This window comes from Schistocerca serialis, chromosome 6 (assembly GCF_023864345.2).
Source record: "Schistocerca serialis cubense isolate TAMUIC-IGC-003099 chromosome 6, iqSchSeri2.2, whole genome shotgun sequence".
NCBI classification, from domain to species: Eukaryota; Metazoa; Arthropoda; class Insecta; order Orthoptera; family Acrididae; genus Schistocerca; species Schistocerca serialis.
Window position 1 is genome coordinate 25,571,079 of NC_064643.1, and position 25,378 is coordinate 25,596,456.

Here is a 25,378-nt window from a genome sequence, read left to right on the forward strand (position 1 = left end):
TGGAATTTCCCCGATTTCCAGAACCTGTGGCAAATCTGACATCTGACTGCCACAAGTTAGGATCACCCTGTGCACCGAGCACGAGCACACGTGACCCCTTCTCAGCTGCGTCTGCCGCCTGGGACACTGGGGAACTGCTCTCCCGTGCACGGGATGCCGTTACACAAATTACAACGGTTGTACGTAGAAGAAAATAATTTAACATTACTCTTTAGTGACATAGTCCAAACATGCAGCTGAAGAAAATAATCTTGTCTTTAATCCATCCTAAATTACAAACAGACAAGATATAATACTCATATTATGCAGCTGTGGTTATACAAAGTAAATTTTACTTTAATGGTCTATAGTTCACCAGATAATGCTTCACATATTTTATTTAAGTTAAATAATCTTACACCACATTTACACTGAAATAATCCTTTATTTGTTCCTTCTTGTAACATTAATTTTTTTTCACCTCTGGAAACATCTAGTAGTAAAGTAGTAAAGTAGTGCATCTAAAGATGCACTACTTTAAAATCTTTGATCCAACCAATTTCACTTTACCACTTACTTATCTTCATACCCGACAGTGACTTATCAGCCAAAAACTGGTTTGTGTAACAAATAATAAATGCTGTACAGTATTACACTAGTGATGTGTGGTTCATTCGTAAAAGAGTCTGTCGTGTATTTTAATCACAAAGTGGTTCCTCCAAATGAAATTTAATATTTAAAAATGGTATCTAGCAGTATCCTGATAAATATAATTAACACTTAAAATAACAAGGTAGCAGTCCTCATTTATTATTGTTTCACAGGTTTATAAAAACAAAGAAGTTTTTAAATTCGACTTACTGCAAAAAAACATTGTCAGTGCTATTTATGAATTGCTACCTGATCTACATCTACATCTACGTCTACATTGATACTCCGCAAGCCACCCAACGGTGTGTGGCGGAGGGCACTTTACGTGCCACTGTCATTACCTCCCTTTCCTGTTCCAGTCGCGTATGGTTCGCGGGAAGAACGACTGTCTGAAAGCCTCCGTGCGCGCTCTAATCTCTCTAATTTTACATTCGTGATCTCCTCGGGAGGTATAAGTAGGGGGAAGCAATATATTCAATACCTCTTCCAGAAACGCACCCTCTCGAAACCTGGCGAGCAAGCTACACCGCGATGCAGAGCGCCTCTCTTGCAGAGTCTGCCACTTGAGTTTATTAAACATCTCCGTAACGCTATCACGGTTACCAAATAACCCGGTGACGAAACGCGCCGCTCTTCTTTGGATCTTCTCTATCTCCTCCGTCAACCCGACCTGGTACGGATCCCACACTGATGAGCAATACTCAAGTATAGGTCGAACGAGTGTTTTGTAAGCCACCTCCTTTGTTGATGGACTACATTTTCTAAGCACTCTCCCAATGAATCTCAACCTGGTACCCGCCTTACCAACAATTAATTTTATATGATCATTCCACTTCAAATCGTTCCGTACGCACACTCCCAGATATTTTACAGAAGTAACTGCTGATCTGTGTAGCCATTTTATCATTTAAAAAATTTGTTTCATTGTGAATCCATTGTTGTTACAACAAGAATCAAACATTATTGCAGATTATTACAGCAGGTATTCAAACAACATTACTGTTTCTTCTACACATTTCTAAAATTATTTGTTATATTCCTTCAAAACAGTTTCCGCTTATGTTGACAAGTACTGAGAATTGTACTTTCCTATAAATTTCACATTATTTTTATACATACAGATATAGTGCTCTCAACCTCTCTCACTGTCACTGCCGCCGACGCTACTATCACTGTCGCCGTCTTCGTCACTCTCCGAACGGTCGTCCACCGCTTCGTCTGCTTCGCCGGGCCCTACGTCCTCGAGTGCCTCGAAGTAGAAAGGCTGTAGCTCAGCGTGGACCGTGCCGCGGATTACGAGATTGGGCATCTGCTCGGTCAGCCCGTCTGTGGCTCTGGGGTCACCTGGGCACCCTTCGACACTCAGCTCCCTGTGACAGGAACGGGAGCACTGCTGTTACTGTGACAAACTGAGATCCTTCTGTACTGTGAATGTTTGTACAACAGTATTAAGTATATCTCCACTTCTTAAAACCTCATCAAGTTTTGACACTGCCTTTTTACCAAGCAGCAAGCGTCTCCACAATATCGAGAGATGCTCGCTGCTTGATAAAAAGTAAGACCTTGACGAGGTTTTAAGGTGTAGAGATATAATTTCAGCAACAAAGATCCATATTGTAAGGGCTACAGTCTTTCCAGTTGTTATATACAGATGTGAGACCTGGACCATTACAAATGTGGAACGAATGGTGAAGAATAAACTGCTTTGAGTTGTGATGTTGGAGGAAACTCCTTAGAGCCCCGTGGACTTCAAAGAGAATGAATAGGTTAACATTAGAGCAAATAAAACCAGAGCACTCCCTGGAAGGTCTGATGCTAAAACAAAACCTGACCTACTTTGGAGACATCATGAGAAGATATGTTTCACTGCAAAAAACTCTAATGGTGAGGAAAGGCACTAGAAGAAGAGGACGTCAGAAGGTGAAATGAATCAATCGCATCACAGAGGTAATCTGCTCCAACCTGGAAAGCCTACAGGAGAAAGTGCAGGACAAAAGAAATTGGCATGCTTTGGTTCATGTGATCACAGAGAATTGGAACTGTCTAGACAAATAGAAATAGAAAGAGAGAGAGAGAGAGAGAGAGAGAGAGAGAGAGAGAGAGAGAGAGAGATTGTTACAAAATTCTAATAACGTACATGGAAATTTATATTTACTCAGAGAAAAAAAATCTTTAGGTAAGTGAAAAAGGAGGTGTGGCAGGAGCGACTGTGCACGGAGAGGGGGAGGGGGGGGGGGGGGGTTGCCAGCATGGTGGGATGGGCAGGGACAGTGGTGGCGTAGGAGAGAAATTGGGGAAATTGATGGCATGGTGGGGGGGGGTGGGTAGAGAGGTGCGGCCGCAATGATTTGCAAAGATATAAAGCTACTGGAATTTGTTGTTCTTAATTTCACAATCCTTGGATTGTATAAATAACATGGGGAAAGTACTCAATTCTATAAATTTTGGAGAACATTCTCAAGTTCACACAAATAAAACAAAGTGAGTATGTACTTCACCTGACTGTGTTCTCAGCTTGAGTAAATGAGTGGGTAACCTTGCTCAACATGAAGAACATTCTCCGATTTCATACGAATAAACACAGCGAAGTTTCTCACGAGCAGAGAAAATTCTCCCCTTTTTGATATGAGCTCTGTAACATAAATCAGGCTGATTAAATTCTGCAGACATTAAGTCTTACCAAGTTTTTTTAGTAAATTTAATAAATCTATGTTGCTCAGATGGAAAAAGAAAGATATACGTAACCCGAAGACATATTGAGTAGAGTAACTGTGTAAGTTTATATGGGTTTAACAGTAAAAACATTATTAGGGTGGTGAACTTATTTCCCAAATATCATGAAGAAAAAATGAAAACATTTTTGTGCTATTTATGAGACCCAAGTTTTCCCGAGTGGTGTATGGGAAGACCAGGTACAAACCAGACAAATATGTCACTGACCTTTTCAGATGTTCATCATATTTTCGCACAGCACAGATGTTCCATTTTGCTATGCTAGAAATAAGTAGGCAAATCATAAAAATTAAAAACAGGTTTATTACAAACCTAGTGAACTGTTTCTCATAACAAAACCACAAGATGACCACTTAAGTACTTGACGTGCCAACAGAGTATTATGTGCCATTTAATCGAGATTACCACGTGTCAGAACACACTCGTTTTACAATCCGGAGTAGACGATAATGTGACGTATTGTTAAAATTTCATTCGCATAATGCGTTCACCTAACATCAATAAAAAAAAGTTCCCTGCATGTCGAAAATTTGTCAAGATTATCAGAAAATGTATTTTCATAAACCATCCGTAATGTTCTTAATAATCTGTTGCCGCACAAAAAAGTGAAAACAAAATGAAATTTTATGCAACTCTTCCCAAACACAGTGATGCTACAGTTCCATATTTGTACACTGAATAGTTTGCATATTTCAGCAAGCTGAACGAAATGCAAGATAAAGAGTACGTTCTGTGCCCGGTGCAGACAACACAACGCGGAGAACAGATTCGAGCAGGTGGCGAGATAGTGAGAATGAACTCCCTCATCAGAAAATATGCTCTGAACATTTTGTTCATACGATATAAAGAACTTCCTCAGAGCACGTTCTTTCACTCAGAAAATCTTCTCCAAAGAATGTTCTCTTTTTTATCCATACGACCTCTTTAGTGTTTGCACCCTTATTCACTTCCTACAAAGCCAACAACTTCTCCTCTCCACTCCAGAATCACCTGTTCTAAGCATCCTCAAGACTTTCTTCCTCTCCTCCATTACAGATAACTCAGTAGGCTTCAGTCCACACTGTCATCGACAGCCCGATTGCACCACACGGGCCACACCTCCAAAAGACTATCGGAATCGGTCCTTCACACTGTGTACGGTAAGAAGATTGGTGATGGGGAATGTGGAACAGGTAAAACGAAGCAGATGCCATCCCCAGAGCCCAACACTGACTTCTCGGTGGTTTTGTCCGGGCCAGGCAAGTCGCAGGAGGGACCATCAGAGGAAGAAATACTTGAAGGAACTGCAAAAGAAATCAGCAGAACTACAGCATCGGCACACTTCAGGGAAGCAATGACATAAGAGTTTTAAGACTGTACGTATAACACCGTATCAATGTAAGCTGGCTTCAGCTACTAATTCAGATGTTAAAGGCATCAGTGCGAAGGATCTTCTTGTATTACTAAATAAGTCATTTAGTGGAGCTCCAAACTTAGGGATTTCACAGACAATGTGAATGCAGGATTTCAAGTAGTCCAATCAGATGACAAACCATTGCTACTTCACAATATAAGTCTAAAATTATGGCAAAAGCTACAGCAAAATTAACTGTCCGGGATAATTATAACTGGAATCGAGTGAATATAATCGGGGAAGAAAATTATACAGATAAGTGCAGCATAGGCTATTATGCTTGTAGGCCTGTCAGGCCAGACAACACACAGGGAAAGCAATTGCATCATCGGTTCATTGGATAGATGAAGTTTAAAAATCATTCAGAGAGGCCGTCACCAGTGACACGGGCAGCACAATCGTGAGGTGCATCGAGACTGGTGCGGATACTGGGACAGGATCGCTCCGTGCAGGGCCTGGCGAGTGATAGGATTCGGGCAGCTGTACGAAGACACGCCGATTAAATTAGGTTAGGCACCACAGCAGAAGAGGTGTTGAGAGAGGAAAGTGCCCTACTCTCCGTGAAAGAAAAAGGATCTATTCCTGAGAGTGAAGGAAGTCTAAACTCTAAGTAACAGAGGGAAGATGATGACACTGAGTGCAGATGGGTCACATGGCTAGAGACTGTGGAAAGTCAAAGAGGAACACGAGGGTAGACGGTGAAGGCAGAAGAAGCAAAAGGCTCTCAGAAATATTGTTACCACTGTGACAAACCAGGTCACACAAATGCAGACTTAAAAAGATAACCATTTGTGAAAAATGTGAAAGGCTAGACCCCAATTCAATGAGAAATTAGGGGCTGTGCCCACAAGTGAAATGGAAAACTAAGAGTGTGTTACACGAGGAATACACATCTTACTGTGACAAAATGCCCAAATGTTAAGAGTCACAGATTTTGAAGCAAGAAACAAAATTGCAGTGGAATATTGCTACAAATTAGGAAGTCAGTTACAGTTATCAATAGATATCAAGGGCACATATGAAGTCGGTTTGATAAGTCATTTAAAATAAGCGAGAAAAATGTTTGTTTCGTAAATAACTCAACTTATTTCTCAACATATTCTGCTTGGAAGGATATAAACTTGGTCCAGGGATCCACCAACTTTTTCATCCCACTGCAAAATACTTGTTGATTGCAACTATCACTTCCTCATTTGATGAAAATTTCTTCCCAGCAAGCCAAAGTGTCAAGTAAGGGAACAAGGTGAAGTCACTTGGGACTAGGTATGGTGAATAGGGTGGATGAGGAACCAATTCAAAGTCCAATTCATGCATTTTCACCATTGTTATCGCTGATGGGTGGGATGGTGCACTATCCTGGTGAAAGGACCCTTTTTTGTGGTTAAACTTGGGTCTTTTCTCCACCAACACAAGTTTCAGATGATGCAACAATGAAGCATAAACAGGTCCAGCTACGGCTGTGCCTTTTTCCAAGTAATCCTTGGGAATCCCAAGAAACAGTGACCATCACCTCACCATCTGACAAAATGGTCTTTGCATTCTTCAGTGGACTGTTACCAGCCTTTTGTCAATTGTTTTGTCTGCCATTTCGACTCTGGTGTGTAATGATGGATCCAGCTTTCATCAATAATCGCAAATCAGGAAAAGTAGATGGCAAAAAGGATCTATGAATACGACGGTAAGCTCCACATGACAGACATAAGATGAAAAAGTGTAAATCACAGAATGGTGAAGGAAAAGTTAAAAATGCAAATTAAAGGCAAGTTGTGAGACGACATGTTATGAGTTACCTATAAGGCAAACTAGTGGGGCATCAGAAAGTGATGTGAAAGTAGCTCACAGCAAAGAAAAACATAAGAACGTGTGTAGAAACAGGGTTGAATCCCAGTAATGAAAAAAAAAAGAAAAGATTATTCCCAAACAAGAAGAAATGCCAAGTGTGCATACAGCCAAATTTATGGTACTATTAGAGCAAGGGAAATATATTTTCAGTGTACTAATTACAAGTGAGGCCAAGTGGAATCTGAGTACAGTGAAAGTTTTAGGTGAACTGATAAGACAAAGTGACACCAACATGAGCCACACAGGGAGCAATTAACGGCATGAGCACAAAAGGAAATCTCACTGCACAAGTTAGAGAAATGATCTGAATGGTCAGTTGGATAAAGAAGACTGATATGAATTGTATGGCATATGGTGAGGTATTTTATCTAAAAGGTGACAATTTGGCATTCACATAAATGGTAAGGCATGCATTCCCTATATTGCCAAAACAACAAAGGAAAGGTACATCCCTATAGAATACTGGAAGCACAAAAGGTGGTATTACAGGAGCAAATTGAGAAAATGGTTAATGGGGATATAATTGTTCAGAGAACCTGAAAAGTACCCACGGACACCTGTGGGATAGGGAAATATAGAATGAAATCTCAGTGGGGGAAACTTTCCCCATCCCCAACATAAGTGAGATACTGGACAAACTGGGGAAAGCCAAGTATTTCTCCACTATTTTAATAGATTCAGCAGATAGAGGAAAACACAGCATTCACTGCAAATTATCAGCACTAAGAGTCCAAAAGGATGCCAATGGGGCAAAGAATGCATCAAGTATATTTCAAAGACTAGTGAATGTTGCTTTGGCAAGATTGCATGGGACAAAGTGTTTCAATGTACTCGGATGACGTAACTTGCTAAGGTAGTTCAGTAAAGGAATGTGATGAGAAGTTGCAGGAAAATATTGGATGGTTTAAGGGCACCTAGGTTAAAGTTACACCAGATTGTGTGAATTTCTGAGAAAGAGGTAATATTCTTAGGACACAAAATAACAAAGAAAGATGTGGAGCCAGGTGAGCATAATGTGAAGAGGTGGAGAACAGTTCTGAAATCCATTACAGGATTTAAAGGATATTTAGGGGTGGCTGAATATTAATACTGTGAATCCATTGTATAATCGCTGAACTGGGATCTCTGCCACAAGCAGCATTTGAGGAACTGAGAGATTAGTAAATCCTCCCATACTGAGCTACCCTGATTTCAAGAAACCATAACACTGGTGCTGCAGATACCAGTGCAGAACTGTTCAGAGCAGTTCTGTCACGAAGGGAGATAGATTCAGATTTGCCAGTCAACTGTGCCCCACGGTTGTTGGATAAGGCTGAAACTAAGGTAGAGTGCTTAGCAATTGTATGGCCACAAAACAGTGCAGACCACACATTTAGGAAGATTTTACCATAGTAACAGATCACGAGCCACTGACACGGACTTTTGGTGTCGAAGGTCTGTTGCTGAGATTACTGAAATGGTGGTTGGAACTAGAGGAATATTTTTTTTACACTTTGTATAAACCCAGAAATCTTAATGCAAATGCTGATACATCAGTGGTAGCCAGTGGTATCTGAAGCTGGGTTTTGCACCAAAGTTTCAATGTTACATTTTTATACGAGATGGTTACAAGGAAGAAAATTCTTTTATCGGTGCCTTGCTTCCCGACATTTGTTACGATTTAAACATCCTGACAATTCGTGTGTATGAATGCCAGAAAATTCAATTTTTTAAATCCAAGTTATGATCCTGAAAAAAGTGAGAAATATATCTGACAGAAAAATATCTGTAGCAAAGAGCATGCTATGATTTATCAACTATCTAGAAAAACTATTGAATGAGCTACATTCCTAGTAGAACTGAAACACACTCATCATTTAACGAACTTGTCTTACTTGTATTGAAACTTTGCCATTCCATTTTTCACTGACAAACTCTTCAGTCACACACCAATTGCAGTCTGTAATCTGCATCGCGAGACCTCTTTCGGTGGAAAGCATCGCCGAGGCCGTCAACCTTTCCTCACTCGGAGTTATGTAAGAATAATTTTATTATTTTCAAAGTTGAAAAGCAGCCTTTCGGTTCGACCGATGTCACCTTCAACAGTTTAGACTACTTAGTGAACATCTTCCCTGGGCTGTTAGTTGTCAGACTCTACTAGACTAACTGCACCAGATAATGATCTACATTCTTGTGCTAGGTAGATAAAAGATAGTTAACAATATAGTTTCAGCTTATCCAAAAATGATGACAATGAACACATTTCCTTTAAGGTATCTTCAGGATATCTTAAAAAGATACAAGGGGAACTTAACACGAAAAAACAATGAAGCAGCTACAAGATGATGTGAAAAAATACAATGATCTATAACATCAATCACGTTGCACAGCACCTTTGCCTTTCTTTTCTACTCACATCAGGCTATTCCAACTTCATTCTCTTCACTGATAAATCAGTAGATTCATTAGTAATCAACAGATTCAATGCCACTGGTGATACCAATTACTTCTCAAATCTCGATAACATTTATTTTAAATGTCGAAATGATCTTATGGGCCAGCACGCATTGATTCTCCGTACCGTAACTGACCAAACAGAACTCTGACAAATGGCATAACTTAACTAGAAAATTCCAACCAATAACTGAAACGGGTACCGTGTGGCCCCCGCTACATAAGTTCTGAGAGTGCTCGCATTGGACAAATGAAACATGTAAAATAGATAAAAAATTACATGCAACTTGTGCCGGCTCTACACTTTTAATTTATAACAGTTGCTGTTCCCCTGCAGGCAAATGTCTGTGCTCACTGATAATTTAAGATATGATTGAAACGAACATTTTTATGGCGAAGAGCCTGGCAAATTGTAGTTTCACTTCTTATAGAATCACCTTCCAGTATGTGATTTATACATTGTTGGAGTAATGAACTGCGTTTACGAATTGAGATCGAAAAATCCACTGGACAAGATCGAGGGAAATGCTTTCTCACTAAGTCACCGAGGATAGTGGTCCACTGCGCACTCTATGAAAAGAATGGACATATTCTCTGAAAACTCTAAATAAATAAATAAATCATACTGCAATTGATTGATACCGCTTTGCTCATTATAAGATTAACTTCATCAGCATAGCAATGTACACATTCTGCATTAGGACAATTTTTACACAACAGTTTGTACTCCACCCGAGGAAACAGCCATAACAGATGCCTCATCACAGGTCTGTGCAAGTAATTTTTGGTGAGTCTTTTTGCCTATTCAATTCTTCTAGCAAAGTCGCAGCGAACATCTGTGCACCGTGTTCACAAGGAGATAGGAAACTCTAGAACCTCTGGGTCTCAATACGTAACAGTATACAACAGCCATCTGAAATATGTTTGATCTGTTTGTTTTATCTGCTATAACAGCTAAAAATTATGATTCCTTATTTGCTTTGAAATTTCTTCTTGGTATACATCCAACATAATTTGGAAAAATTCACTTTGAATAGTTTTGAAGGTTCCTTTGAAAACAGTTGCCTTACCCAAATTATCTTTCAATGCTGCATTCAATCCAGAAGTAAAATTAGTCAGGGTTTGATAACAATTCAGTTTTATCATGATCCCTTAAGGCCAATTCGAAGGAACCACAGAAATATATTTAGCCCAGACCTATTACACCCAACTTCTTCTACTACGCAAACTGACAGTGGAGGGAGGAGAAATAAACATACGGGGATGGTACTAAGATATCAGTCGTATCAGGACTTTGTGCAAAATAAGTTGTGACGAGGGATAATGTGCACGCAACTGGGACTCAAACCTGGGATCTCCCGCTTACTAGGTAGTCGCATTAACCACTGTGTGACCCGGACAGACCGTTTATCACAAATGCACAGACTATCTCAGCTGACCTGCACTCCCACCTAGTACCTATCCACAGCCCCCACCCGTGTCATCCACACTCACTACATTTAGATTCCTGCTGGAGATTGAATGTAAATGTGCATCTGCACTGAAGGTTGTGATTTCAGTGCCCATCATGGCAGATCGGTTATACAAATGTGTGACGTCTGTTCTTTCGGACACGTCATTCTCAGCAATTTTCCTTCTCGATGCACTACTCGGTTGTTCAGCTATTTTGTATTTGAGCAGCTGAAGATTCGTGCTTTTACACTTTGGTACTCAGATGGTTTACGTCTGTAACCCTCACTTTTGTCCACAAGGGTTCAACATCATACAGGCATGGGAAGCAAAATAATGCATTTTTAAATTGACAGCCACACAACCAATCACTATTTTTACAAATATTCATTTTAAACGCTGTCCTAAACTGTCAATTTCCAGTATCGATATTTTGCACGGTGTTTAAAACTGGTTACACTTTGCAAACTAGGAACTGTGTGACGAGCTATTTCTCACTGTACAGAACGTATTATATGCAACAGTGCACAGAAAAATGCAGTATCGAGAACCGATACATTCGATCACCTCGAAACGCCACAACGTATACACACGAGGTTCTCGGAGATAATATTTCTAAATGTGATAAATAAAAACATTAGGACTTCAGTAACAGCTACAATTGCAATATTCCAGCCATTTTTCCAAATGCCACTACATTAAATCTGCGCTCAATTTACAACTGAAAAACTATAAACTCCAGTTATGCTGATGAGAAAAAAATTTCTCCGAATTTCTACCTTCAAAACTAATTTGTCAAAAAAACAAAACTATCACAACCGATGTTAAAAGATCGGTACTCTTAACTTTGTGGATGGTGGAATGGCACACTCTAGTGGCCTCGATGACAAATGAATGAAAGAAAGCTGGCAGACACGTCGTCCATAGAGTGGTGCCTTCTGACGGGACATTAGGAACTGTCTCGAGTCAGGGAATTTGCGTGCCGACTGCGTTACTCTCCGACGTCACTGGCACATGAGCCACCTGTTGCCACGGACGGGCGTCGACTCGACTCGTACCCGCTCCGAGTACGGTGGTGTGCACTGTCTGCACAGAGTTGGAGTAAGAGAGAAAACTCCGAGTTTGCTTCGAGCCTTGCAGCATTTTCATGTCTGTTATCGAGGTGACAAGATGTCAGGTAACCGAAGACTGTATATTGTAACATCTATTACAGCACATATTAGGCTTCCTAAACCAAATAATTACAAGAAAAGTGGACATATGACGTGTAAAATTACTGGGAGCTGGGCAACATTGCAACAATAACATGCGTCCTCACTGTGATGCATTGAGCCGAATGTGGTCAGACGATGTAGAGGGCACGAAAGAACGAGACACAGAGTGGTTAGGGAAAATTAAGAACGTGTGAAGAAAATGAACTAGACACAGAGGAAAAGGTCGAACTAGTGTTAGGCAGTCATCAGAGGATGCACAGAAACTTAGGCCAAATAGAAAACTATAATTAGTGGAAAGACATGAAAAGAGGAACACATTAGGAACTATTACAAATCTCAAAGAAGTAAGTTCACACAGAGAAGAGGGTACATAAGTTATTAAGGATCCAGAAAACTGTGACGACAGCATTTCACTGACAAACGGGGTGCTCTAGAGAACTCGTAGGACACTGGTGGAATATTTATGACACTTCGTTAGAGAGGACCACTGTACTTGGAATATATGGGAACAGTATACTGTTTCTGTATTTAATATGCCTCACAGTAGCAAAGTATCAACAAAAATAATCAGTTTTTGAAACAAACAAGTAACTGGATAGAAAAAAAATTTATTCATCATGTGGTGGCAGGAGAACACACATGAAAAAGGTATTACAGTTTGCAAGCTTTTGGAGCCACTTGCTCCTTCTCCTAACAGAAGGGTCGAAGGGGGAGGGAGAGCAGTGAAGGATCCTTCTCCTAGCAGAAGGGTCGAAGGGGAAGGGAGAGCGGTGAAAGAGGAGGACTGGTAAGGTTTAGGAAAAGGAGTAGAGTTTGGAGGAGTCACGCAGAACCTCTGGTCGGAGGAAGACTTACCGGACAGGAGGAGACGGAAAGACTGACCGTTATAGACTGCAGTGGACAAGATTCAAAAATCTGAGAGCTTAAACACGGTAGATACAGTAATACGAGAAACAGAGAATACTGCTGTAACATCGTGCACGAGCTAATAAATGCGGAAAGCTAAGTGCACTGTATGTGGTACAGGTGGGATGGGAATTGCAAAAAATAGAAGGTTAGAAAATGAAAGATGTGGAAAACTAATCTATCCAATTACTTATATTTTCACAGTAGCAATGGCTATACATTGTTGGCATAAATTTATGGGAGACAAGTACACATTCCAGGAGTCATAAAGACAGAGGAATGAACTGTTATGCATATCAGCCAACTAGAATGCTGCAAGCAGTACATCCAGTAGCACGAGAAAGGATAAAAGAAATGAAGGAAACCAGTAAAGCTCACACGAAGAGTTGGAGAATCGAAGAATATTTAGGATGCTTCTTTTGTTTGATGAGACCGTAAGAAGGTGTCATTCTAAGAACCTAGCTGCACAATTCCGTGGACCGTACAAAGTGATTGCAGATGACCTATCCGATGTGACAATTAAGATGTACAGAACTACGCAATGGAAGTACATGCGAAATCCCAAAATTAAACTTTTTCTGTGGTGTGTCCCAATGTCAAGTGTTCAGACTATTTTGTTCTGCTGAAGCTACCATAGCAGGGGTAGCTTACCTGGATATGTTACCAGAACGGCTCTTTCATCAGTTAAAAGGTGACCCCGAAAACTTTACTCGGCAACAACATCGGGCCCCTATCCGTCGGCACGTTTTTGTACGAGCACAGTCGAACATCGAAGCCTTTGACCGCTGGACTGGTGCTAATAACTGATATGACGAGGACACTGTTCTGCTGGCCTCGACCCCTGTGATTTTTTTCCTTTGGGCTTTGTAAAAGATCTTGTCTGCTTTGTGCCACTATCTAATGATCTGCCAGAGTTGAGACACAGAACTGAAGGGGCTGTTGTTGCTTCCATTGCTCTGGACTTATTACCCAAAGTGTGGGAAGAATTGTATTTTAGGTCGAACTGAATATTTGTATAAAAAACTGTTATAATATACCACTGAAATGGAACATTCCTTTGCAGACAGACTGTACTTTAACACGAACTTTATTATCTACATTGAGGACAGGAACTGATTAACATCAGCTACGTTGTGGGCGACACGTGCAGAGCAGTTGCGTAATGTTATTCAATACTATAACTGCAGTGACAGGATGCAGCGCACACACACTGAACATCACTTGCTTCATGACTCAAAGCACTATGGAGATGCATCAGGACCATTATTTCAATGAGCTTCTGGATTTAAATTCTTTACGACAGGGTGTACATGCGGACAATTTGGGGGGGGGGGGGAATAAATAAATAAATAAATAAATAAGAAAAAAACCACGTAGATTTTCCCCTGTTAAAAATACACTTTTTCTGGGTGAAAATGTACTATACCCTGAGAGAAAGTACATTTTTCCTTGTTAAGTGCCAGTATATTTTCCTTCGAAGCTGTAAAACTTTTCAATTCTTTGACTGGTAAACGTTTTATACACCAGCACAGAACTTCCAGCATTTTAGGAAACAAAATCCAGCAAGAAAACAATGTGTTCTGGAAAGCTCTTTGCCGTGGGGCAACATAAACATTGTATATACTGGTATTACAAAAGTATAAATACGAATTCCAGCACGTACAGCACAGTAGCTTTTGGAGCAGTGAAATTTAGACTGTGCTGCACAATGCACTTCGTTAACCAATTATAGCTTGTGTCACACAACCTAGACAGCCGACGACAGCAGATATTCGGAGCACGGTACGGAGAAGATGAGACAATTTACTTGTAAAATGAGCAGGAAAGAAGCAAACAAGTATTGCTACGACTGCGACATATCCCCCTACATGTGAGAAAACTTTGACCCTTTCATTGGAAATCAAATTACGTGTGAAATTGCTGAACTCATCCTTCAATTTTTTTTTTTCGTTTTCTAAAGGATAATCATACTTCTGCCATTGTTTTTGCATAATCTGTAATCTACAAAAGAACTGAAATAAATATGAAAAACTAACCTTGAAGCTTGGTCTCTTTTTAGCATGTGTTAAACACAAACGCACCATTAAAATTTTAAATAATGGCATAAATGGCTGGTCGTTTTTAAAGTGGCTGGCTCTCAAAAGGTTTAAGTTTCGAATGACAGTGAAACACTTCACAATTTAATTAATTCATCACATATTTTCACATGTCTTGTGTAAAAGGAAATTTACTTTGAAAGCAGTGCTTCTCAAATAACCATTCACAATATTTTCCCACAGCTTGTTAGAAATGTAAACACCTGTGATGTCACTCTCATCGAAAGCAATTTGTTCTTACAAAGTTTTCACAGTCTTAACTTTTGCTTTGGTGTTATTCTCTGGTTTATGTTTTACTGCTGCAGTATTATTCTGCAGCAGTGGGCTACAGTAAAATTATTTGTTAGAATATCAGTTTTTATCAGTCAAAACTACAAAAATTGATCTGAAAATTAAAACAATGAAAAATTCCCAAAATTATAACAAATTGCTGGACTTTTCCCGGATGAAAAAGTTCCCCCATTTTTTCTAGATTTCCTGGTCGTGAGAACGAGCACATAACTCCACAGAATACAGACTGCCACGCAACTGTGATACCAAATAGGAGAACAGCAGCTGTTGTAATTCAGAGAAGTAGCAGTGATTCTGACTGACATTTCTTCAAATGATCACTGTGTGTGCACGGACTGGAGGAGTACATCATCAACACTTGCCACACTTTGGGACGGTACCGTATCTACAAACATCTACAGTGACATAAATGGTTGCACTGGTGCGTCATGTGCAATTTCCTATTCAGACATAAATCACAGCACCCTTTCAACAAATCTAAGCTTTCTGTGCACCTTTCCTAGTAATGTTTTGCCTGATCACCATATTTCATATAATTTCTTACTATTACCCATTAATGCATATACAATGTGATACACTCAAGACGTTTGCTACTAATCTTATAAGCAGATACTACACAGCTAGCTCTCTCTCTCTCTCTCTCTCTCTCTCTCTCTCTCTCTCTCTCTCACACACACACACACACACACACACACACACAGAGTCATTATTCTACATTTATCCTTATTTAACACTGATACAGAACTGCAAGAGAAGTTATTTATTTTCCCCACATGCTATCTGAGACAGAACACAGAGAAAGCCCGAGTGCTTCTATATTTTTGAACCCTTTGCCAATCAAACGTAAACTGCAGGAAAAGGATAGATTACTATTCACCATAAATATGACACGTTAACATCTCAGTCCATCCCTATGCCACTCCCCGTCCTGGGCCACAGCTACAGGGATCGTATCACTGTGGAGACCCTGGTGCAGGACCAGCCCAATCCACCTCCCAGCACTTCCAATTCCAGATCCGTCACAGCCTCGTCCTAGCCCACCAGAGGCCAGGCCGTCCGAGAAAGCAGCCACGTCATCTACCAGCTCTGCAATCACTGCACAGCTTTCTATATCGGTACGAGACAAACGGGCACCGCCAACCTGGGGGGCGAGAGCGAAGTAGCACCACGTGGTACAACTTGCAGGTGAACATAATGTGCTGGATTTTGACGGCTGCTTCACTACTCGAGCCGTGTGGATCCTACCCTCCAACACCAGCTTTTCCGAACTGCAAAAATGAGCATTATCCTTACAAGACATTCTCCACTCCCTCCCGAAATTATAGTTGCCTGAACATACAGTAACCTACTGTCGCTACTGTTTCCATCCCCTCTGTCCTTCCACCTCCTCCATTTTCGTGTCCTCTCACCCTCGCTGTGTGCCTCCCTCTGCCAATGCACCTGACCATCCTTTCCCCTCCTCTTCTCCTCTTTTTCAATCTTCCCCCTCCCTCCACCTCAGAACACTGCACCTGCCAGTATTGCTGTACCCCCATCTAGTCCCTGCATGCCCCGCCCGTCTTCTTCTCTCCCCCCACCTGTTGTTGTGGTCTTCAGTCCTGAGACTTGTTTGATGCAGCTCTCCACCTGTTGTTGTGGTCTCCAGTCCTGAGACTTGTTTGATGCAGCTCTCCATGCGACTCTATCCTGTGCAAGCTTCTTCATCTCCCAGTACCTACTGCAACCTACATCCCTCTCAATCTGCTTAGTGTATTCATCTCTTGGTCTCCCTCTACCATTTTTACCCTCCACGCTGCCCTCCAATGCTAAATTGGTGATCCCTTGATGCCTCAGAACATGTCCTACCAACCGATCCCTTCTTCTAGTCAAGTTGTGCCACAAACTCCTCTTCTCCCCAATTCTATTCAGTAACTCCTCATTAGTTATGTGATCTACCCATCTAATCTTCAGCATTCTTCTGTAGCACCACATTTTGAAAGCTTCTATTCTCTTCTTGTCCAAACTATTTATCGTCCATGTTTCACTTCCATACATGGCCACACTCGATACAAATACTTTCAGAAACAACTTCCTCACAAATCTATACTCGATTTTAACAAATTTCTCTTCTTCATAAAAACTTTCCTTGCCACTGCCAGTCTACATTTTATATCCTCTCTACTTCGACCATCATCAGTTATTTCGCTTCCCAAATAGCAAAACTCATTTACTACTTTAAGTGTCTCATTTCCTAATCTAATTCCCTCAGCATCACCAGACTTAATTCGACTACATTCCATTATCCTCGTTTTGCTTTGTTGATGTTCATCTTATATCCTCCATTCAAGACACTGCCCATTCCGTTCAACTGCTCTTCCAAGTCCTTTGCTGTCTCTGACAGAATTACAATGCCATCGGCAAACCTCAAAGTTTTTATTTCTTCTCCATGGATTTTAATACCTACTCCGAACTTTTCTTTTGTTTCCTTTACTGCTTCCTTAATATACAGACTGAATAACATCGGGGAGAGGCTACAACCCTGTCTCACTCCCTTCCCAACCACTGCTTCCCTTTCAAGCCCCTCGACTCTTATAACTGCCATCTGGTTCCTGTACAAATTGTAAATAGCCTTTCGCTCCCTGTATTTTACCCCTGCCACCTTTAGAATTTGAAAGAGAGTATTCCAGTCAACATTTTCAAAAGCTTTCTCTAAGTCTACAAATGCTAGAAATGTAGGTTTGCCTTTCTTTAATCTTTCTTCTAAGATAAGTCGTAGGGTCAGTATGGCCTCACGTGTTCCAACATTCCTACGGAATCCAAACTGATCTTCCCTGAGGTCGGCTTCTACTAGTTTTTCCATTCGTCTGTAAAGAATTCGTGTTAGTAGTTTGCAGCTGTGGCATATTAAATGGATAGGTCGGTAGTTCAAACAAATTTCGAGCTTGCAGCCGGTCGTCGTTCAATACTTCGCACGATATGTCAACTGGGCACCTGCCAGTCACCTTCAGCTGAGCTGTCGCAGACGCGAAAACGTCCTCCATTCCACAATATATAGCGTACTGTAACTATTCTGCGCATGCATCGAAAGCTTGATAGTTGAACCACACTGCCCGCCGGCCGCGCCCTCGCTGGTGAATAGTGGAACTCAGTCGCCCTCTGCGTTGCTGTTTGCCACGGCCATCGATGCACTCAGTCGTCTTCGATTTGAGCAAATCGTGGAGATGACAGGATTCCATGCACTGTCCAGCTGGTAGCCGCTGTCACAGTTTAACAGATTTTCCGCCAGTCGTATTTCTACGGATTCTTCAATAATGGAGTCCCAGAAAGACGTTGCTGTAGACAAAATCATTGTTTTCTCATACTCCATTGAATGTCCAGTAGAAATACCATGTTCAGCAGAGGATTCTTGCTATTTTAAACGAAGTGTTACCAACAAAAGGAAGAAAAGCTAAAGATGGTTCTGGCATGTTCTCCTCTTTATTCTCTTCCTGCTTCTTAGTTTTAATTGTTAGTGCCCTGTTAATCTGCCGGATGGAATACCCATTTTCGCTGAGTACTGTCTTTAGATGGGCGAATTCTTGAGGTAAGCTATCTAGATCTGGGACAGTATGAGCTCTATGAACAAGTGTTTTAAGCAAATTCATGGTTTGTGATGGGTGATGGCAACTTGATGCTTGCAGGTACAAATCAGTACAAGTGTGTTTCCGGTAAACTGAATGCCCTAGAGAACCATCATTCTTCCTTCGACCAGGACATCCGAGAAAGGCAAACAACCATCTTCCTCTATTTCCATGGTGAACAGGATGTTGCTATGAATAGAGTTGAGGTGATGTAGAAACTCCATTAATTTATCTTCTCCATGAGGCAACACTATGAAAGTGTCATCCACATACCGCCAAAAAACAGTTGGCTTCAGGGCAGCTGATTCAAGCGCTCTCTCTTCAAAATCCTTCATAAAAAGGTTGGCCACCAAAGGAGACAGGGGGCTACCCATGGCGACACCGTCAGTCTGTTCAAAATATTCTTGATTAAACATAAAATAAGTTAAAATTCACAGGATAGATCGGTAATTTTCACATCTGCCAACACCTGCTTTCTTTGGGTTTGAAATTATTATATTCTTCTTGAAACCTAAGGGTATTTCTTACGCCTGTCTCATACGCTTTGCTCACCAGATGGTAGAGTTTTGTCAGGACTGGCTCTGCCAAGGGCATCAGTAGTTCTAATGGAATGCTGTCTACTCCTGGGGCCCTGTTTCGACTCGGGTCTTTCAGTGCTCTGTCAAACTCTTCATGCAGTATCATATCTCCCATTTCATCTTCATCTACATTCTCTTCTATTTCTATAATATTGTCCTCAAGTACATCACCCTTGTATAGACCCTCTATATACTCCTTCCACCTTTCTGCTTTCCCTTCTTTCCTTAGAACTGGGTTTCTGTCTGAGCTCTTGATATTCATACAAGTGGTTCTCTTTTCTCCAAAGGTCTCTTTAATTTTCCTGTAGGCAGTATCTATCTTACCCCTAGCAAGATAAGCCTCTACATCCTTACATTTGTCCTGTAGCCATCCCTGCTTAGCCATTTTGCACTTCCTGTCGATCTCATTTTTGAGACGTTTGTATTCCTTTTTGCCTGCTTCATTTACTGCAGTTTTATATTTTCTCCTTTCATCAATTAAATTCAATATTTCTTCTGTTACCCAAGGATTTCTACTAGCCGTTGTCTTTTTACCTACTTGGTACTCTGCTGCCTTCACTACTTCATCCCTCAGAGCTACCCATTCTTCTTCTACTGTATTTCTTTCCCCAATTCCTGTCAATTGTTCCCTTATGCTCTCCCTGAAACTCTGTACAACCTCTGGTTTAGTCAGTTTATCCAGGTCCCATTTCCTTAAATTACCACCTTTCTGCACTTTCTTCAGTTTTAATCTATAGTTCATAACCAACAGATTGTGGTGAGAGTCCACATCTGCCCCTGGAAATGTCTTGTAATTTAAAACCTGGTTCCTAAATCTGTCTTACCATTATATAATCTATCCGATACCTTTTAGTATCTCCAGGATTCTTCCATGTATACAACCTTCTTTCATGATTCTTGAACCAAGTGTTAATTTTGATTAAGTTATGCTCTGTGCAAAATTCTACCAGACGGCTTTCTCTTTCATTCCTTACCCCCAATCCATATTCACCTACTATGTTTCCTTCTCTCCCTTTTCCTACTCTCGAATTCCAGTCACCCATGACTATTAAATTTTCGTCTCCCTTCACAATCTGAATAATTTCTTTTATTTCATCATACATTTCTTCAATTTCTTCGTCATCTGCAGAGCTAGTTGGCATATAAACTTGTACTACTGTAGTAGGCGTGGGCTTCGTATCTATCTTGGCCACAATAATGCGTTCACTATGCTGTTTGTAGTAGCTTACCTGCACTCCTATTTTTTTATTCATTATTAAACCTACTCCTGCGTTACCCCTATTTGATTTTGTATTTATAACCCTGTATTCACTTGATCTAAACTCTTGTCCCTCTTGTCACCGAACTTCACTAATCCCCACTATATCTAACATTAACCTATCCATTTCCCTTTTTAAATTTTCTAACCTACCTGCCCGATTAAGGGATCTGACATTCCACGCTCCGATCCGTAGAACGCCAGTTTTATTTCTCCTGATAACGACGTCCTCCTGAGTAGTCCCTGCCCGGAGATCCGAATGGGGGACTATTTTACCTCCGGAATATTTTACCCAAGAGGACGCCATCATCATTTAACCATACAGCAAAGCTGCATGCCCTCGGGAAAAATTACGGCTGTAGTTTCCCCTTGCTTTCAGCCGTTCGCAGCACCAGCACAGCAAGGCCGTTTTGGTTATTGTTACAAGGCCAGATCAGTCAATCATCCAGACTGTTGCCCTTGCAACTACTGAAAAGGCTGCTGCCCCTCTTCAGGAACCACACGTTTGTCTGGCCTCTCAACAGATACCCCTCCGTTGTGGTTGCACCTACGGTACGGCTATCTGTATCGCTGAGGCACGCAAGCCTCCCCACCAACGGCAAGGTCCATGGTTCAGATTGCTATTAATGTGACAGTTGCGTTCCAGTCAGACCTGCTGGTGGGAGTGGACATGTGTGCATGAGGTGTGCTTCTCTCTCTCTCTCTTTCTCTCTCTCTCTCTCTCTCTCTCTCTCGTGGAAAGCTATACTGTGTAACAGTCTTTCTGTCGTGCATTTCTGCTTCTCGACAGGTCACCTTTGTTGTGAGTAAGAATCTATCCTTTTCCTTATATTATTCTTATTCCAACCTGCAGTTTCCAAAGCTTGAACCTGCAAAGTAATTATGTAGACACAGATCTTTCCTTACCTGAGACTGATGAGATTCTCCGGAAACTTATCAAAAGGCACTCCAGTAACATCCGAATAATCGAATGTCAGACAGCGCAAACCTGACAATTTGAGGATGCTGCTCACACCTGGCTGCAACTCTGTAAAATACGTGGTACCGAAATACATGGTACCCATTCGCAACGTGTGAAGTCGCGGTAGCCCGACGAGGCAGGGGAATAGGCCTCCGCCGAGTCTGCTACAACCTGTCACATCTAGTCTGGAACAAACCACAAGTGCACTATCGTTTACACGGGAACAAGTTGGCAGAAATAAATATGATGAATTTTACTCCTAGCTGTCACCTTTGAGACAGAGCATTTTTCATGTAAATCAAAATTATTGTACATCTTCAAGTAAAATTGTTCCAAAATTAAACTTAAGTCTAAGGTGAGGGTGATGACAAATACACCTACAAAGTGGCATGACTGTCATAAAGGAAAAGTCACAAAAACAACACCTTACACAAGATCTGAAGCAAAGATTTGCAACATTGATGACGATACCCTACTCCTTGAGATAGCCTGAACATCAGGCTTTATAATCAGCAAGCCATTGTTAACACAATGGAAAAGAGCAAAATGCTACATTAGCCACTATCTCACAATGAGAAACTTCAGGGTTATGCATTGAGAAGAAAAAATTTTCTTTATTTCTTTAACAAAAACACACTTTTTGCCTAGAGAAAATACACTATCCCTTGGGTGAAAGTACATTTTTTCCATGTTAAGAGACAATATACTTTTCCACTGAGCTATAAAATTATCAGTCCTGGGAACTGTAAAGGCTTTTATGCTCCAGTGCAGAGAAACCACCATTGTAATATTTCCTTACATAAAGAATGTAGGTAGAGGTTTCGCTAAGAATTTTGCACGATTGCACTGAAATGCCGATTCTTTGCATATACAAATGTTTACCGCATTTACCCGATTATAAGATGAGGCTTTTCCCAAACTCATCATTCCTAAACTGCAGGATCATTTCATCTCGTATTCACAGTCAACATTTTCACATTGTTTTGTAGAGCATATAGAGGTCATAATACATTTAGAGATGAAGCTTTGACTCTGAGGTCACATGCAGGTCAATTCTGAAGAATTTGGAAGGGCAGGGAAAGGGTGGAGGGAGGGATGACAGATGCCTTCTCAGGTCCCACCAAAACCTTTGAAATTGCAATGTATTCTGAATAAAAAGGCAAATAATTGTGACAGCAAAGATATAAATTTCACAGCTGTACTGTCAGGATAATGATTAAAAACAGTGGTACCACAAAAAAACTGGGTTAGAAGCAAAATAGGTAGAAAAGAAAACAGTCCAAATATTAATGAAAACCATATCTTTTCCTTTATTTTAACTCCTTATCATAAAACCCTGAGTTACCTCGGTTTTATTATTCTGACAGATACTAAAAATCCATAGTGTACTTGGCCAGCTTATAAATAGACCTGTGAAAAAGTAGAACTCCATTTATACCTGTTTCAGCACTGATAGTCAAGTGTTCAGCCACTATAGAGCATCTGGTACTGCGTTTGCACCTGGCTGTCGTGGTGGTTGCCACTCGGTACCAGCTTTACTGTGTGCAGCTTTAGATGCTCGACAATTAAACACGTGCATTCCAGCCTTTCTCCTGTATTGTTGTTTAGGTTTACTACAGTGATCCTAAGTCTGACATTGAATTTAAGCATGTTGTTGTTGTTGTTGTTGTTGTTGTTGTTGTGGTCTTCAGCCCTGAGACTGGTTTGATGCAGCTCTCCATGCTACTCTATCCTGTGCAAGCTTCTTCATCTCCCAGTACCTACTGCAGCCTACATCCTTCTGAATCTGCTTGGTGTATTCATCTCTTGGTCTCCCTCTACGATTTTTACCCTCCACGCTGCCCTCCACCACTAAATTGGTGATCCCTTGATGCCTCAGAACATGTCCTACCAACCGGTCCCTTCTTCTAGTCAAGTTGTGCCACAAACTCCTCTTCTCCCCAATCCTATTCAGTACCACCTCATTGGTTATGTGATCTACCCATCTAATCTTCAGCATTCTTCTGTAGCACCACATTTCAAAAGCTTCTATTCTCTTCTTGTCTAAACTATTTATCGTCCATGTTTCACTTCCATACATGGCTAACACTTAAATCAATACTCGACGTTAACAAATTTCTCTTCTTCTGAAACACTTTCCTTGCCATTGCCAGTCTACATTTTACATTCTCTCTACTTCGACCATCTTCAGTTATTTTGCTCCCCAAACAGCAAAACTGCTTTACTACTTTAAGTGTCTCATTTCCTAATCTAATTCCTTCAGCATCACCCGACTTAATTCAACTACATTCCATTAGCCTCATTTTGCTTTTGTTGATGTTCATCTTAGATCCTCCTTTCAAGACATTGTCCATTCCGTTCAACTGCTCCTCCAAGTCCTTTGCTGTCTCTGACAGAATTACAATGCCATCGGTGAACCTCAAAGTTTTTATTTCTTCTCCATGGATTTTAATACCTACTCCGAACTTTTCTTTTGTTTCCTTTACTGCTTGCTCAATATACAGATTGAATAACATCGGAGGAGGCTACAACCCTGTCTCACTCCCTTCCCAACCACTGCTTCCCTTTCATACCCCTCGACTCTTATAACAGCCATCTGCTTTCTGTACAAATTGTAATTAGCCTTTCGCTCCCTGTATTTTACCCCTGCCACCTGCTGAATTTGAAAGACAGTATTCCAGTCAACATTGTCAAAAGCTTTCTCTAAGTCTACAAATGCTAGAAATGTAGGTTTGCCTTACCTTAATATTTCTTCTAAGATAAGTCGTAGGGTCAGTATTGCGTCATGTGTTCCAACATTTCTACGGAATCCAAACTGATCTTCCCCAAGGTCCGCTTCTACCAGTTTTTCCATTCGTCTGTAAAGAATTCACATTAGTATTTTGCAGCCATGACTTATTAACGTGATAGTTCAGTAATTTTCACATCTGTCAACACCTGCTTTCTTTGGGATTGGAATTATTATATTCTTCTTCAAGTCTGAGGGTATTTCGCCTGTCTCATACATCTTGCTCACCAGATGGTAGAGTTTTGTCAGGACTGGCTCTCCCAAGGCTGTCGGTAGTTCTAATGGAATGTTGTCTACTCCTGGGGCCCTGTTTCGACTCGGGTCTTTCAGTGCTCTGTCAAACTCTTCATGCAGTATCATATCTCCCATTTCATCTTCATCTACATTCTCTTCTATTTCTATAATATTGTCCTCAAGTACATCACCCTTGTATAGACCCTCTATATACTCCTTCCACCTTTCTGCTTTCCCTTCTTTCCTTAGAACTGGGTTTCTGTCTGAGCTCTTGATATTCATACAAGTGGTTCTCTTTTCTCCAAAGGTCTCTTTAATTTTCCTGTAGGCAGTATCTATCTTACCCCTAGCAAGATAAGCCTCTACATCCTTACATTTGTCCTGTAGCCATCCCTGCTTAGCCATTTTGCACTTCCTGTCGATCTCATTTTTGAGACGTTTGTATTCATTTTTCCCTGCTTCATTTACTGCACCTTAGAAAGTGAAGAAGAATGTGGCGTTATTTCATTCGAGACCGAAAGTGACGACAGTTTGCCAGTCGAGCGACAAGTACTTGCCGGTGGTACGAGATAAATACGTCCACTGTGCTCTGGCCAGCTTCTACGAGATTTCTGTTCACAGGAAACCGTTGTAAAATCCACACTTAGAATTGACAGCTGCACAGAAACCTAAAAATGACTCCAAGTTTCAGATATTTCAATCGAAGTCTAGTGCACCAGTATGCTCAGGATTTTACTATTGGTGATTTTCAAAATTTTGCAACTTATAATTTTGAGCTCTAAAACCCATCTTTATATTTCAGTATGTAATGTCTTTCAGTATATAATGTTTTTCATTAATAAAAAATATCATTTTTGGAACATAATTTGAAAAAAAAATATATATATTAAGGGGTTAATTCTCCTTGTATTATCAAAATGTAGACAGTCAAAACTGGAATTTTAGGCAGATACATAATGTCAATAAAACAGTT

At 40.7% G+C, this 25,378-nt stretch overlaps 1 protein-coding gene across 3 annotated transcripts in view; it reads right to left on the reverse strand.

Annotated features, from left to right (window-relative positions):
• Nucleotides 1-404: 404 nt before the first annotated feature.
• LOC126484077 (uncharacterized) overlaps nucleotides 405-25,378 on the reverse strand; it is a 91,979-nt gene continuing 67,005 nt past the window's right edge. Inside the window, exons 7-10 of one of the 3 annotated variants that reach the window (XM_050107449.1) lie at nucleotides 24,125-24,241; nucleotides 21,329-21,568; nucleotides 3,129-3,262; nucleotides 1,866-2,000 (exon numbers count right to left, since the gene is read on the reverse strand). In XM_050107449.1, coding sequence (XP_049963406.1) covers nucleotides 3,172-3,262; nucleotides 21,329-21,568; nucleotides 24,125-24,241 — 448 coding nt within the window. In that variant the 3' untranslated portion in view covers nucleotides 1,866-2,000; nucleotides 3,129-3,171. Of the gene's footprint in view, nucleotides 2,001-3,128; nucleotides 3,263-21,328; nucleotides 21,569-24,124; nucleotides 24,242-25,378 lie in introns of all 3 variants that reach the window. The other 2 variants (XM_050107447.1, XM_050107448.1) reach the window with 2 other exon arrangements.